At 49.7% G+C, this 16,855-nt stretch overlaps 1 protein-coding gene across 3 annotated transcripts in view; it reads left to right on the top strand.

The window, feature by feature from the left end:
* SEC24C (SEC24 homolog C, COPII coat complex component) overlaps positions 1-16,855 on the top strand; it is a 30,635-nt gene continuing 13,780 nt past the window's right edge. For 2 of the 3 annotated variants that reach the window (XM_004615457.2, XM_055131992.1), the window contains exons 1-6: positions 1-103; positions 1,768-1,967; positions 5,806-5,941; positions 14,273-14,454; positions 14,554-14,928; positions 15,764-15,900. In XM_004615457.2, the coding sequence (XP_004615514.1) occupies positions 1,796-1,967; positions 5,806-5,941; positions 14,273-14,454; positions 14,554-14,928; positions 15,764-15,900 (1,002 nt within the window). In that variant the 5' untranslated portion in view covers positions 1-103; positions 1,768-1,795. Of the gene's footprint in view, positions 104-545; positions 655-1,767; positions 1,968-5,805; positions 5,942-14,272; positions 14,455-14,553; positions 14,929-15,763; positions 15,901-16,855 lie in introns of those variants that run through there. The other variant, XM_055131993.1, reaches the window with a different exon arrangement.

The raw sequence follows: 16,855 nt of genomic DNA, 5'->3' as shown, positions 1-16,855 counted from the left end.
GGGGCGGGACTTCCGGGGCGCGCACGCCGGCCCCCGAGGAACCGGAAGTGGAGCCGGGGAGCCTTGACGTTAGGAACGAAGTCGAACCTGGAGCTGGAGCCGGGTGAGGAGTGGCATCGGGGCCGGCGGGCGGGGGGGCCGCGAGGCCGGGCTCTCCCAGGCCAGGATCGGGGTCCGGTCTCCTGCGGGAGGGAGCAGCCAGGGCCGCGGCCTGGCGGGAGCCCCTCACCTCACGCCTCCAGAACTCGGGCTCTGCCCTGACCCTCCCCTGGCGCCTCCGGCCCGGATTCCGGCTCCGCTTCCCGCCGAGCCTGGTGAAGGGCGCGGGACGCTCACGCTGCGTGCGACCGGGGCCCGGCCACCGGCTTGGCCTCTTGCGCCGGTGCCGGCCACTCGGAGTCCTCTGGGCGCTGGCCCCGCCCCCGGCGCTGTCACCGTCTGCCGCCCACCCCGCCCGACTCGGAACTCGCGCGTGTGTCCGAGGCGTCTGGGCCCGGAGCAGAAACTCCTCGTTGCTCCTCCCGTCCCGTCCCGTCCACGCCCGCGCGCCACACGCACTCAGAACACGCATTTGCAGGAGATGAAGGGGAGCGAGGCACCTGTCCAGCGCAGTGGGTCAAGTTTAGGATGGGAGAGAAAGCGCTTGAGATGGCTGTGAGTTTTCAGAGCGTGCTAGTAGAGGAGAAACGGAGCTGCATTGGGTCACTGCAGCTGGGGAGGACCCCTCAGCATCCCGGGCTCCTCTCCCTTTAGGACAGTGAGGGTGAGAACGCTGTTTGGAGCAGAGCAGAACGAGGAGAGCTGGAGAGATGCTGGTATCTGGAAACTCAGTAACTCCAATGCTCAAAGAATAAGGCTAAAGGTCTTTTCCCCATAAAATCTTACTTTGCTACTTGAGCTGTTTCCCTGGGTGGTTATTGGAAAAGTTTTGCGTCTGGCTTGCACTCACTTCGTCTTTGGGTACCTGGCTAGTGTTTTCAGATACCCTTGTATTGAGTGATTTTTTTTTTTTAATGCTTCCGTTTCAAGATTCATACACTCTCCTGGTAGAAAGGCTAGTGGTGGAGTAGTGTTTGAATGATTGCAGTGAAGCTAAAGGATGTCATTCCTTGAATCGCTTACTTCAAGATGACAGAATTGAGCTGATTAAAAGCAAATAGCGTGGGAGGGTGGGAAAGGGGGGTATATCCGGGATATTGGTGGTGAGGAATGTGCACTGGTGGAGGGATGGGTGTTTGATCATTGTGAGATTGTAACCCAAACATGAAAGCTTGTAACTATCTCACGGTGATTCAATAAAATTTAAAAAATAATAAAAAAAAAGCAAATAGCGTGTATTCAGGGCTTGCATAAATGGATACTAGAGTGAATGAATGAAACGTGGAAACATTGTTTCATTTACCTGTGATTGCTCTTGTTCATCAGCCACTGGACTTCCTTGTGTGGCTGAAAAATCATACCGCAGGGGAATGGAGCTTGTTCCGTTTTTGTTTCAGTGGACCAACCTGAAAGTTGAAACTTACACCCAGTTGGCATTGACTAAGGGAGGGGTTCAGAGAAACAAAATTCTTGTTTTGAGGAGATAAATCTGGCTTCTGACTAGGGTAGAAAAGGATGGTTGTAGCCTCAGAACGATTTAGGCTGATCACTCACTGATAAGGGCGGTCTTTATTTTTTTAAAGTCTTTATTTTTAACATCCCTGAGTAATTGCTCTTTCATTAGAAAGCTGGTTTTGGCTCATTTCTTTCTTTTTTCTCATCTCCTAGGTGAGACCACGTCGGGGATGCTCTCATAATGAGCGTCAACCAGTCAGCACCACCTGTGCCGCCATTTGGGCAGCCCCAGCCTGTCTACCCAGGGTATCATCAGTCCAGTTATGGTGGACAGCCAGGATCCACTGCTCCCCCTCCTCCCTATGGAGCCTTCAATGGCCCCATATCAGCCTATCAGCAGACACCTCCCCCAGGTATGTCTCCCATGTCTCTGTGCCAAGATGGAGGGTCAGGAGACTCCAGATTAGATTGTATTGTCCTGCCTACGAGATAGGGTGCATGAGATTGACGAGCATGAGTCTGGCTTTGGGTCACTCAGGCCTTCCCTGTTTTCACCCAAGTGCTGGTGATTTGGTGTTTCTGCCCTTAGACGACAGGTGGGAGCAGAGCCTCCAGTTCAGAACTAGTTCCCTTCCCATGTGAGTCACCCTGTGCAGCCTCACCTGGCTGTATTGTTCACAGCTGGATGGGAGGGTTGTGACTCGATTTCCTGTGATGCTTACAGCCAGCATCAGATAGTTCCTGTTGTCCTTGAGAGTCCCAAAAATCAATTTTGATCATGTTTGCTGATAATGTCTCTGATTGGACCGATGGTCATACTCCTAAGTGACTCTAATACATGGGCAGCTAGTTCATTGTTAAAAGTATGGTGTTTTAGTTCCTGTGGTTGGGTTCCACTAGTGTCATTCATTTTGTCTGGAGTTTGCTTCTTTTTTTTGGTGGTGGTTGTTTTGGGCCACACTCAGCAGTGCTCAGGGCTTACTCCTGGATCTGCACCCAGATAACTTCTGGTTGTCCTCAGGGGACCACAGTGGGTGTTGGGGATTGAACCTGGGTTGAACACATGCAAGGCAAGCATCTTAGCTGCTATACTATTTTCTCTGGCCCCTTCCTCTGTTTCTTAGATGCACTGTAATATCAAGGCAGTAAGAGAGGACTAGCCAGGTGCTGCCTTCCAAGTAATGTTTGGCTTTTGTGTAATTTTTTTTTTCAGAAGAGAAGCTGCTTAATATTGTCCAGATTATCCAGAAGGACCCTTCGGGGGACTTACCCAGCAATGGGGAGTTTGGGGGCCATGACCAGATCGTATGGGGCTGATAGTTCAGTGCTTGATCCCAACAACTCAGTGCTGCTCAAACTTGGGTATTCTGCTTGAATCTGGTAGTACTGGGGTCCCCAGGGCCACACCCTACAGCTTGGGGATCGAACTCAGGGCTTGAGTATGTGAAGCATGCTCTCCACCCTTTGAGCTCTCTCCCCAGCTCCTCAAGGACTTTGCAGCAATTGGTTTATAGTAGATCTTTGTTTAGGTTAACTGAGGACTATGCCTGACATTTTACGGTCCTTTCTCTCCCTCCCCTCTCCCCATTTCCCGCCCTTTGATTTTTGGGCCACCCCCAGCAGTGCTCAGGGACCAGGTGGTTCTCAGAATGGAAACCTGGATCTTTCACATGGAAAGCTTGTGCTCCTGCCCTTTGAGCTATCTCCCTGCTCTGTTTCATACTTTTTAAGGGAGTGAATTTCATAAAGGGATATGTTAAAAAGAGAACTAAGGAGACCAAGGAAAATTTGGGAAATGAAAGCAGTATTGGCATTTTGTCATAACTTGGGGGTTGGGGAATGTGTGAAGTGGTGAGATTGGGTTTCAGGACTTCAGGACTTACGTTGAGCTTTTCTGTGGGTTTGGACTTTAACTGGATCGAATTGACATCAAATTTACCCATCAAATCCTGACAGCTTTGTTACTGAGAGGAAAACATAGCTCTTCCTGTGATGGCTTTTGAGCAAGTTCAGATTCAACGTGTAACTTAAAACTTCTTCTGTAGGAGCTGGAACAATAGCACAGTGGGTAAGGCTTTTGCCTTGCACGTGGCTGACCGAGGTTCGATTCCCAGCATCCCATATCATCCCCCGAGCACCACCAGGAGTAATTCCTGAGTGCATAAGCCAGGAGTAACCCCTGTGCATTGCTGGGTGTGACCCAAAAAGAAAAATAAAAGACTGCTTCTATAGGATCTAATTTATCTAATCTAAAACAAAAATGATTATATAGTAGGGGATTGGCAGCATATCCAGGGTAACTGATTTCTGTCTTATTGCATCTCTTGTTTGGGGGTAAAAAAAAGTAGCTTTGGGGCCAGAGCGATAGTACAGTAGTTAGGAGCTTATCTTATATGCTGCTGACCTCAGTTCAGTTCCCAGCACCCCATATGGTTCCCTGAGTCCCGGCAGGAGTGATCTTTGAGCACAGAGTGAGGAGTTAGCCTGAGCACCACTAAGTGTGGCCCAAAAAGCCGAAAAAAGAAAGATAAAAGAAGCTTTGATTGTAGGTGTGATGACTGGAAAGGATTTGTAAAGACATAGGAGGCAGCACTAATGGAAAGATGGAAGGACAGGCCAACTGTTTCGACTGAACTATTGGGCAGAGACAAAGTCTGTAGCTAGGAAGCACATTTCTCAGTCATGTGCCCTTGGGAGCATCCACACTTCCAAGGGCATAAAAAGAAGATGAGCCAGAGAGGGCTTAAGGTGCTTGCCCTGTTCATGGCTGAACTTGGTTCAATCCCTGACATCACATTTGGTCTCCTGAGCCAAGCCAGGAGTGATTCCTGAGCACCACAGGATGCAGCCTCTAGCCATCTCTCCCCAAAGAAAGATGGTTAGCATAAGTGCAGTGTATGAAGATGTTGTGAAATAGTCTAAGTGATGCCTTAATTCATCTTTTTTTTTTTTCTTTTTGGGTCACACCTGGCGATGCACAGGGGTTACTCCTGGCTCTGCACTCAGGAATTACCCCTGGCCCTGCTCAGGGGACCATATGGGATGCTGGGATTTGAACCCGGGTTGGCCGCGTGCAAGGCAAACGCCCTACCCGCTGTGCTATCTTTCCAGCCCCCCTTTAATTCATCATTTAATACATTACTTGGCTATTTTCTGTGCCTTCTTTTTCATAGAGCTTCAAGTTCCTGAACTCAGGAGTTGAAATTTTCCTTAAATGGACCTAGGGAGATAGTACAGAGGTTAAGGTGCTTGCCTTGGTTGCAGCCCATCCGGGTTCAATCCCTGATACCATATATGGTATATGAGCCATATATATGAGCACAGGCCAGGAGTGATTCCGGAGGACAGAGCCAGGAGTAAGCCCTGAGCAATGCCTGCTGTGACCCAAAGACAAAACAGAACAAGCAAACAAAAAAAGAATTAACTTGTTGGGGGCCAGGGAGATAGCTCAAGGGCTGGAGCTTACTGAATGTCCACGTTTGATCTGGGTACCATGTGACTCCTCTGAGCACAAACTTGCCTGACCTTTGAGTACTGAGCTGGAGTAACCCCTGAGCAAGGCCCAGTGTGCCCTAAATTTAAAAAACAAACATAAGAACTTCTCAGAGTTTGCTGCAGAGATAGCTGAAAGGGTAGGAGCACATGCCTGGTACACAAGGCCATGTGTTTGATCTCGGCTCCGCATGCCCCATCCCCCAGCACCCTGGCTGTGGTCTGACTGGCCCGCACCATCCCATCAGAGCGGCACTGAACCATCAGGCCTGCACCACTGGGTGTCATCTCTGAGAGTGCCCCCTGAGTCTCCCCGGCCACTCTGAGGAGGCTCCTTCCACTCCCCCAAAGGGATTTAGCTTTTCGTCTAGTGTGAGGGTGTGTACAGAAGAGCAAGGGTTCTTTGGCAGGCATCTGTGTTCAGAGTCTACCAATCCAGAGCTGTGTGTTGACATTGTCTTTTGTTGTACATGGTATGGTTGGACCAGCGCAGGACTGAGCTACTTGTATCTTTTTTTTTTTTTTTTGCTTTTTGGGTCATACCTGGTGATTCACAGGGGTTACTCCTGGCTTTGTACTCAGGAATTATTCCTGGTGGTACTCAGGGGACCATATGGGATGCTGGGAATCGAACCCGGGTCGGCCACGTGCAAGGCAAATGCCCTACCCGCTGTACTATCGCTCCAGCTCCACTTCTTATATCCTTGAAGGAGGGAAAAGTTGTTTCTGAATTGATTGGTTGCTGTTTGTTACTCTCAGGTGTGTCGAGGGTCCCGCCTTCTTCAGGGGTGCCTCCGACCTCCACAGCACAGGCCCCTTGTGGCCAGGCTGCATATGCCCAGTTTGGCCAAGGAGATGTGCAGAATGGCCCGAGCTCCGCTGTTCAGATGCAAAGGTATGTATTTGGGTCAACCGAAAAGCCATCTGGTGAATGAGACTGGAAGGATAAGAACTGGATGAGGGCCTTTCCTTTCCCTTCTTTGCTTTTCCCTTAGAGCCCTTCGTCTCTTCCCACCACTCTTTTATATTTAGTTTTCTGTAGTTTTCCAGGTTACAGGTACTGTGGGTTTTGGGCTCATTTCAGAATATATATCTGTATATCTTTTACTGGTTCATTCACATTAATCAGGGAAGAGAAGGTACTCTTTATTTATTTATTTATTTATTTATTTGTTTTTTAGTAAATAAAGAATGAGGCATAGCTTTGGATAAAGTGTGCAGTAATGTGGGTAAAAACCTTTGTTTTTATTGTTGTTTGGGGGCCACACCCAGCTGTGATCATGGCTTACTCTCTGCTCTGCACTCAGGGATCACTCCTAGTGGGGCTTTGGGGACCATATAAGCATCTGGGGGGGTAAAGCCTGGTCGGCCACGTGCAAGGCAAGCACGCTAGTCCTGGAGAAACCACTTTCTGATATATTTATGGGGTGTCCAGAATACATTGTAAACAGCGAGTGTAGGCTAAAAGAGCCTGGGAAGTTCTTCCTAACCCTGTGTGTTGGAAAATTCTGAGAAAGGGAATCATTCCTTTATTCATCTGCTCAAATGTAATTATTACGGAGGCCTATGGTATAGCCCAGTGGTTGAGCCCACGAGGAGGAGCCTGGCTTCCATCCTGGCACTGCCCAAAAAAAACAAAGCTATTTTATTATGTGTTAGACGATATTCTAGAGATTGGCGATAAGGCAGTAAACAAAATAGACCAAGTCTCTCTTCTCATGGAGCTTACAGATTACTGAGGATTTCTCAACCAGGGTGAAAGTCACATAAATGGAGAACATGGGATGAAACTAGAGGCTGACTGTTAGATTAGGGTGGGGGTTGGGAACAAGAAGGGAACAAGGTCAAGAGAGTTATGTTCAGTGTTCTGGGGGCGCGCACACAAGGTGGTATTAGCTGAAGACTTAGGAAGAAGTGAAGTGGAGTCAGGAAACAGAAAACGACGTGAGGACTTAGAGAGATGTTTTAAATACTGTGGTTAAGAGAAGCCCCTTAAAAGTGATATTTGAGGGGGCTGGAGCAATAGCACAGCGGGTGGGGTGTTTGCCTTGCACGCGGCCGACCCGGGTTCGATTCCCAGCATCCCATATGGTCCCCTGAGCACGCCAGGGGTGATTCCTGAGTGCAGAGCCAGGAGTAACCCCTGTGCATCGCTGGGTGTGACCCAAAAAGCAAAAAAAAAAAAAAAGTGATATTTGAAATGTCAGTGAAATGGTGACAAGTGTACAAGGAAACAGCCAATAGGAAGGCCCTCAGGAAAAAGTGATTTGATGCATGCGAGGAGCGCCAGGCTGGTGTGGCTCAGAGTGGAGACTGGAGGGTCAGGTGGCAGTGGAGGCAAGAGCCATGCCCAGCATTGGCTTGGTTTGGTTGGTGATGTTCGGGCTCAAACCCATGCTTCCCTTGGGATGCATGCATTGATCCACTGAGCTGCATTCCTGTTCTCAGGTTTTGTAAACATGTTTTGTAAGATATTCACTTTTACTTTTGTTGCGGAGAAAATCGCCGGAGAGTTTTTTCGTTCTTCGTTTCTGTTTTGGGGCCATGAGCAGCAGTGTTCCAGGGCTGCTTCTAGCTTGGTGCAGGCAGTTGTTCCCTACAGTGATGGGAAGACCATGCAGTACTGGGGGTGCCTGGAGCACCTGCGTGCAGAGCATGCTCCAGCCCTGTGAGCTTGCCTCTCCAGCTCAGCTGTCAGTTTTAAGCTCTGACTAACATGTTGCCATTTGTTTGTTGAATTATGTCATATATCTTTTAATTGTAACTTTAAAGTACAGACCACATAAACCGTACAAACTAAAATGTATGACCTAGTAAATTGTTGGGTTTTTGTTTGTTTTGGAGGGACCATGCTTGGTGGTGCTTATGACTTACTCCTGGCTTTTTTTTTTTTTTTTAGTAAATAAAAAGCCATTTTCAATGGTTCTGGCGGGACCATATATGGTGCTACAGTGCCAGAGATTAAACTGGTATCAGTTGCATGCAAGACAAGTCCCTTAACCCTTGTTCTGTCTTTCTTGGACAACTTAATGAGTCGTGATAAGGCATATCAAATGTAATTACAGCCTTGAACAAGAAATAGAGCTGTGGGTGCTGGAGCAATAGTACAGGGAGTTAGTACACTGCAACAGACCTGCATTCCATCCTTGGCACCCATATTGTCCCCCAAACCCATCAGTAGTGATCCCTGAGCCAGAGGTAAGACCTGAGCCCGCCAGATGAGGCCCGAAAGCAAAACAGGACAAAAAGAGGAGCTGTAGCTGACAGACATCTGAATGGACTAAGTGAATGTTTCATATGGGAGGCCCAGGTGTGATGCCAGGTACTGATGATCCCCCAGATGCTGAAGATGGTTCTCCAAACACCACTAGAACAACTTCTTTTTTTTTTTTTCTTTTTGGGTCACATCTGACGATGCTTAGGGGTTACTTCTGGCTCTGCATTCAGAAATTACCCCTGGCATTGCTCAGGGGACCATATACTATGCCAGCAATCGAACTTGGGTTGGCCACGTACAAGGCAAACACTCGCCGCTGTACTGTCTCTAAACTTCTAAACTCAGAGTTGGGAGTAGCCTCTGAGCACCACTGGGTAAGGCTCCCTAAAATAACAATGAAGAGAAGTAGTGCTGTGATACATACTCAAAAGCTCCCTCCGTTGCTCCAAGGCAGTCATAACTTTTCTTCTCCAGTAATTTTATTATAGTTTTTCTCTTGTGCAGGTCACAGCCAGCTTGTTGCTTTGGGAGTCAGAGGGTCTTACCTAGCTGTGCTCAGGGAATCATATGCATTGTTCAGGGGACTGTGCAGTTCTGGGGATCAAACTGGGTGGGACTCCTTTATGCAGAGCAAAGCATGTGTTGTAGACCTTTAAGCTATTTTCCTGGCTTGTTTTTGGTGTGTGTGGCGGGGTGGGCACAACCAGTAATGTTCCAAGGTTACTCCTGGCTCTGCTCGGGGATCACTCCTAGCCAGGCTCAGGAGACCATATGGGATGCTATTGAACTGGGATCGGATGCATGCAAGGCAAGTGCCCTACACGCCATCCTGTCACTCCTTTTCCCTGGCTGCCAGTTGTTTTATTCCTTTGTAGGACCAAAGCATTGTATTGAGATGCTTGAGGAGGAAGAGCTAAGTCTTAACAAAGAGATCCCCTAAGCTGTACAGACAAAGAAAAGCTCTAACATGCCAGAGAGAGAGAGAGAATGCAGCGGGTTAGGTGTTTGCCTTCCACCCAGCTTTGTGTGAGGGCAGCGCACTTGGCACCCCTTAGCAGCACAAGGAACAAGCACAGAGCTGGGAGTAACCCCTGAGCACCACTCGTGCTCCCCCCAAAACACCAAACCCAAATCAGTGCATTTAGAAAAGGAAAATAATTTGAAATTGTCTGTTGTATTATTATGATCTAGTCAATTTATTCATAGAACTATAACTTAGTAGAACTTGGATAGAGAAGCTGGCAGTATAGCTGAGTAGTAGAGCACTTAGCTTGCATGTGTGGGGCCCTGGGTTTGATGCCTTTCTCTGCAAAAAGAATAGAAATCAAGGGGCTGATTAGTGCTAGCCCTTGCACGTGGCCTATTTGAGTTCTGTCTCTGGTTTTTTTTTTTTTTTGCTTTTTGGGTCACACCCAGTGATTCAAAGGGGTCACTCCTGGTTCTGCATTTAGGAATTATCCCTGGCCATGCTCGGGGGACCATATGGGATGCTGGGAATTGAACTCGGGTCAGCCGTGTGCAAGGCAAACGCCCTACCGTTTGTGCTATTGCTCCAGCCCCCTAGATTGGTTGTTGTTGTTGTTGCTGCCTTTTTTTTTTTTTTTTTTTGCTTTTTGGGTCACACCCGGAGATGCACAGGGGTTACTCTTGGCTCATACACTCAGGAATTACTCCTGGCAATGCTCAGGGGACCATATGGAACGCAGGGAATTGAACCCGGGTCGGCCGCATGCAAGGCAAACGCCCTACCCACTGTTCTATTGCTCCAACCTCTGTTGTTACTTTTTGCTTTTTGGGACACACCTGGCGATGCTTAGGGCTTGCTCTTGGCTCTACACTCAGGAATGAATCCTGTCAGTGCTTAGGGGACCATATGGGATGCTGGGGATTGAACCCGGGTCGGCCACATGCAAGGCAAATGCCCTATCTGCTATATCATTGCTCTGGTCCTGTTCCTGTTCCTCCCCCCAACCCCAACCCCTGGTTCAATCTCCAGTACTACATATGGTCCCCAAGCTCTGCCAGGAGAGATCCCTGAACTCAGAGCTAGAAGTAGTAAGCCCTGTGCATAGTAGGGGGTTGGCCAAAAACAAAATAACAAAGATAAGTTAAATTTATGAGTATTTCATAGTCACACCATAAAAACAAAGTTAGAGGGAAACCCAGGCATCCCAGGATAACTTAGCGATAGAGAGAGCCATCTGCCTTGCAGGCATGAGGCCACAAGTCTGATCCATGGCATGATCCTGGTGGCACTTCAGGCTTTCCAGTGCCACAACCAAGTGTGTGATCTCGAGTACTACAATTAAAGCCTATGTGACCCCAACAGCCCCCATAGCCAAGTGTGTCACCTCTGGTGAGTGGTGCAACTAAAGTGATGTGAGGACCACAATGGACAAAGTATGTGGCACCCACAGAGCACTGCCACTGAGAGTGTGTGGCCCCATCATCACAGCGGCAGCCACTAAAGAGCAGATGGGGGAGATGGCGAAGAAGGGCTGGAGAGCATGGATGCTTTCTGTACATGAGCCCTAGCACTGCCAACTAGGGCTGCCCCCTGACAGAGGGAAGTGGAAAAACAAATAGAAAAGAAAAAGTCAAATATCCTTCTTATTTTAAATGCTTCAGTAGGGGCTGGAGCAATAGCACAGCAGGTAGGGCGTTTGCCTTGCACGCGACCAACCTGGGTTTGATTCCCAGCATCCCACATGGTCCCCTGAGCACTGCCAGGGGTAATTCCTGAATGCAGAGCCAAGAGTAACCCCTGTGCATTGCCAGGAGTGACCCAAAAAGCATAAAATAAAATAAAATAAAATAAAATAAAATGCTTCAGTAAATCAAGATATGTTTGTTTAGCAGAATAACATTTAACGATGAGGGCCCGGAGCAATTGTACAGTGGGTACGGTGTTTTCCTTACATGGGGCTGACCCAGGTTTGAACCCAAGCACCACCAGGAGTGATTCTGAGAGCAGAACCAGGAGTAAACCCTGGTTTACTTTAAGTTTTACTAAAAAACTTTAAGGTGTGGCCCAAGAAAAAAAAAAAAAGTTAAAAAAAATTTTAAAAAACCCTAAAAACATTTAATGAAGGAAAATGTTACGTGCAGCAGTAGATATATTTTATAAACATGGTTGAACAAAGGAGGCAGACCCAGGTATGATTCTGTTTATAAGAGCTTAGAAAACTAGACACAACTGAAATATGTGTATATTTTGGGAATGTGGTTGGGGGAGTAGAGGGCTTGGGCCTCATCTGGCAGTCCTAGGGGATTGCTCCAAGAGTTAATGGGAGACCACGTAATGCTAGGGATTGATCTGGGGCCAGCTGCTTGCAACGCAGCTACCATAGCCCCTGTCCTATGAAGTCCAAAACTGCAGAACAAATGGAAGCAGACCAACTATATTGAAGTAGGGACATTTCACAGGGGCAAAATCAGCAGGAATGATAAGCAGACCTTTAATTAAATTAATTACTGTTAAGAGAAATTTGTTTATTCTTGAAATCCCAGGAGGAGCTTGTTGTTTATAATTTTTTTTTTTTTTTGCTTTTTGGGTCACACCCAGCGATGCTCAGGGGTCACTACTGGCTCTGCACTCAGGAATTACCCCTGGCGGTGCTCGGGGGACCATATGGGATGCTGAGAATTGAACCCGGGTCGGCCACGTGCAAGGCAAATGCCCTACCTAATGTGCTATCACTCCAGCCCCAGTTTATAATAATCTCATTGGTAGATTTCTGCTATGATACTGCTATAAAACACCAATGCAGTTACTAGTACGATCATATGTGATAGTTACGGGAATGATTTTACAATGATATTTAAATATGTCATTTGAAGGGCTGCGGATGAATGAAGCTCACTGGTAGAGTACTTGCCTTGCACGTGTGAGGCTATAGATTCTCTCCTGGAACCACACAATAATAGCATCACAAGTTATGGCTCTGGAGGCTCCGACGCTGCCGGCCTTGCTCTGGTGGTCCACAGCAGTGCACGGCTCAAGCATCTCTGCATCCTCGGGCTTGAGCACTGACTTGTGCAGCCTGGTTGGACGGCAGTGGCCCCCTCAGTACTGCTCGCAAGGCCCCTCAAAAGAAAGACCAGGGACCAGAGTTTGGTACAGCAGACCCGAGTTTGATTCCTGGCATCCAGTACCCTGAGCATTGCAGGGTGCAGCCTTGGAAACCCTTGGAACTGTCAGATGTGAAACTGGAGGCCCCCAGCGCCCCAGGGGGACACAGGTATCCAGTACTGCAGGATCCCCGGAGCTTCGCATTCTGAGGCCCTGGCTTTGAACTGACAGCCTAGTTCACTGAGAATCACTGGGGCGAAGGGGGCAGGGGGATCAGGGCCTGAGCACTGCTTGGGAGATACCCCCTCGCCCCCGCCAGTAGAAACGAACTTGACTCTCTGGTTAATCAATGTCAAAAACATACACAAGGCCATTGAACTGAGAGTTAAAGACTCATCTTGTGTCAGAAGTGACACCAACAAAATTCTCAGCCTCATCCTCCAGGTGCTGAGTCCCCATTCAGGCCTCGGGGCACAGACGCCCCCTCCCTCGCTGGGTCAAGGCCGTCACCACCACTCCGCAGAGATTCCCTTGGGTTATTTGGGCATGATCGAACCAGCACGGGGCCCAGAACTGTTTTTATCCTAAGGTTTTCATGCTTTTCTCTTGGAACGTTTTCCTCTGTGCATGCTGTCCCTTATTCAAGCCTTTCCCCACAGTGTGGGTGAGGTGCTGGGGTCATTCCTGTTGACTCACAGTGTGGGTGCCTCCCCTGGCTCTGATCAAGGATCCAAGCAATGCTGGGGATTCAACTTGGGCTCCCATTCATGCAAAGCATGCTTGCCAGATCCTTTTGCTGTCTCCTTGGCTCTGTGTGTGTGTGTGTGTGTGTGTGTGTGTGTGTGTGTGTGTGTGTGTGTTGTGTGTGTGTGAGTGTGAGTGTGTGTGTGTGTGTGTGTGTGTATTGTGTGCATGTATGTGTGTGTCTGTCTGTCTGTCTATCTGTTGGAGGTGGGGGAATACCTTGCCCTGGGTGTGCAGTGCTGGAATGGACCTGACCTGTGTGCGCAGCATGCATGCCAGCCCACTGAGCTACCTCTTTGGACCCTTCTTCCTTTTTCATTATGGCTGACCAGCAGCAGTAGAGCTCAGGGAACCCAGCTGGTGCTGGGGGATGGGGGTGGTGACACATTGCCAATGAATGTGACCTGTATGCATGTGCATGTGAGGCATTTGCTTGACCTCTTGAGCTGTCCCCCCAGGCCTCATTTTTTCCTTTTTCCAATTTGCTCCTCTGATCTCACACATTTTTCAAACAGTTTTCCTAGAATCTGATCATACTTTCCTTGCCTTGTGTGAGGCCCCATCCGGATGCTTGGATGCCCTTCCCGGTACTGCGTAAAAAAAAATCGAGTCCTCTGCCTGCCTGATGTCATGATTATTAGGCACCTGCTGTACGGGGCTTCTGTGAACCTTCCCTTTCAGCGCCGGCCAGGGAACCATGCACCTGGGGTGGTTCACCAGAGAATTGAGACTGAGGAGCAGAGTGAATAGTTTTTGATCTGAGTGTACTTACTTGGCCTGTGTTTGTGGGGTGAATCCAGTGGAGGACGAAATTTGCTAAGAATAATCACAGTGTAGATCATCAGGAATGTAACTTACTCCCAAATAGAAAGAGGTATGAAACTGTAAGAGTCCAGAGTGAGGCACAGACGCTATAAAATTAGAGCCTTTTTTTTCTGTCGGATGTGGAGCTCCTGCTAACTTGAAAGGCAGTTGGGGGCTGGGTTCAATCCCCAGCACCCCTTATGATCCCCAGAGCACTGCCAGGAGTGATTCCTGAGTGCAGAGTCAGGAGTAACTCCTAAGCAGTGCTGGTTGTGACCCAAAAGTTCAAAAAAGAAAGGAAGGGAGGAAGGACGGAAGGAAGGGAGAAAGGAAGGAGGGAAGGAGGGAGTTGGGCACACTCATCACCTCAGTCTGCCTTCTCTCCACAGGCTCCCTGGCTCTCAGCCATTTGGGGCTAGCCCGTCTGCCCCGGTCAGCCAGCCCGCCCAGCCTGCTGTGCTTCAGGCCTACGGCCCTCCGCCCACAAGTGCCCAGGTGACTGCTCAGCTGGCCGGGATGCAGATCGGTGGCGCTGCAGCCCCATCCCGGGCCCCGGGAGGACTGGGCTATGGTGAGTGGGCTACGCGGGGTGGCGAGGGGTACTGCAGCAATGTGTGGAGCTGGGAGGCTGAGGGACTCCGGTTCTCACTCTGTCTGTTCTACTTCCCAGGCCCCCCAGCGCCTCTGGCCTCCGCCTCAGGGAGTTTTCCCAGCTCGGGTGTGTATGGCTCCTACTCTCAGGGCCAGGCTCCTCCTCTGAGCCAGGCCCAGGGACACCCCGGGGCCCTGCCACCCCCGCAGCCAGCCCCACCGCCATCCTCCAGCTTCACACCGGCACCTTCTGGGGCTCCTCGGATGTCGTCTGTGGCTGGCCCACTCCTGCCTGGACAGGGCTTCGGGGGGCCACCAGTGAGCCAGCCCAACCATGTGTCCTCACCCCCTCCTCAAGCTCTGCCCCCTGGAACCCCGCTGAGTGGGGCCCCGGCCCCCCCGCCACCGCCCATGCACTCCTCCCAGCAGCCAGGCTATCAGCTGCAGCAAAACGGTGAGTGTGTTGGTCCCTCCTGGGCGCGTTCTCTGGGTTTGCTTGTGTGTTGGGACCCCGAGCTGCCAGTGCTCGGAGACTGCTCTGAGTTTCTTCCCCATGATATTGGGGGACCAGGTGGCCCCTCCAGCCTTTTGAGTGTCTCTCCAGATGCTTTTTTGTTGTTTTTGGTCCCTGCCAGTGGTACTCAGTGCTTACTCCTGCCTCTCCACGCAGGGGTCACTCCTGGCAGGGCCAGGAGAACCGTAGGAGCCAGGGATGGAACCTGGGTCAGCCTTATGCAGAGTACATGCCTAATCCATTATGCTTTGGCTCTTGCCCCATTTCTCCAGCTGTTTTTACTTTCAGTATTGCTTGCTAAGTAGTGAACTAGCTGATCAACTTCAGGGTCTTATGACTAGGATATGGGCTTTATAGGATATTTTGTGTGTGTGTGTGTGTGTGTGTGTGTGTGTGTCTTGGGTCACATCCACGTTGCTCAGGGCTGACTCCTGACCAGGGCTGAGGAGGCTATCAGCTATAGACCAGATCTTGGGGACTATATGGGATGCCAGGGACCCCGGTGGGCCACGTGCAAGGCAAGCGCCTTACCTGCTGTAATACCTCCAGCCCCATACTCTTTTTGCTTTTTGTTCAGGTAATATGCTCTTGCAGTCCTGAGTGGTTGGTACTGTTGGTGCTGAGTGGGTGGGTGGGAGGTTTGGCTTTTGGAGGGACTGTCCCTCTAGTATCCCATTTACATTCTACATGTTGAGGAATCTTGTCATTTTCTGAGATCTTCAGAAGAGCTCTGGAGGGGCTTTGGAGACCTGAAATCTGTGTCCTTGTCTCACAGGTTCCTTCGGACCAGCCCGGGGCCCTCAGCCCAGCTATGGAAGTCCCTACCCGGGCACATCCACATTTGGCAGTCAACCTGGGCCCCCACAGCCACTGCCGCCTAAGCGCCTGGACCCCGATGCTATCCCAAGTCCTGTAAGTAGACAGTCCCGAGGTCCTGGGGAAGGAGTTTGTGTCTCTCGTATCTCTCGTGGAGGTGAGTCAGTCTCGATGAGTTACTGACCTCACATTTTCTGATTATTTTCCTCTTTCATTCATCCTTTTGTAGGGTGTGGAACCTAGATACATTTTTGACTCTTTGAGTTGGAACTTGAAGCCCTAGAATTCTTCTGGGGGGGGTGGGCTTTGCTGGGTCATGGGGCAGGGCGTGGGAGACAGTGGTTAGCAGTGTCTCGAGTGCTGGGTTGACGGCTGTGTCTCGTCACTGTGGGAAGGAGCAGGGTGTCCTCCGCCCTCCTGTGGAGAGGGGCCGGGATGAGCTCTTGTCCTCTTAGAGCTAGTAGGACGGTCATCTGTATATGTGAAGCCAGTGGGAGTTCTCTGGTGTTGGGTGTTAAAAGAAGGAAAGTCTCATGCCGCCTCTGTCCCTCCTCGGAGGTGTGGTGGAAGGAGCCTGCCCTTGTTCTTTGGCCAGGCTCCTGCCATGTGACAGGAAAAGCCATCTACAGTTTTGTGGAACAATGGGGGAAGCAGCTTCTCCTGGAAAGAGGATGACTCTCCTCCAGAGAGCCCCCAGACACTCCCCCACCCCAGGCTTCTGTGTTATGCTTGGAACAGAAGCTGGGGGCCACTTTATAGTTCTGTCCGCGACATTTGCTGTCAGTGACCTCACCATACTTAGCCATTGTCATATGCCATTCTGTTCTCTTCCCTCTTCCTTTGGGAACGACCATGGTGAAGGAGCCTGTTGGCCAAGGGGGTCTTAAAAGGATTGAGTAGATCTTCCTTCCTTTTTCCTCCTCCATTGAGGGGAGTCTGGAAGGTTATTTTTTTCCCAGAGTCAGAGAGTCTGTGGATAAGAGGTTTGGTGTTTTGAAGGGACTGTCCCTCTACTTTCTTCTGAAGAAATGTCCCGTTTACATTACCAACA

This window comes from Sorex araneus, chromosome 3, assembly GCF_027595985.1.
Source record: "Sorex araneus isolate mSorAra2 chromosome 3, mSorAra2.pri, whole genome shotgun sequence".
Lineage (NCBI taxonomy): Eukaryota > Metazoa > Chordata > Mammalia > Eulipotyphla > Soricidae > Sorex > Sorex araneus.
The sequence above is the reverse complement of the archived record's forward strand: the minus strand, read 5'-3'. Positions and strand labels throughout refer to the sequence as shown.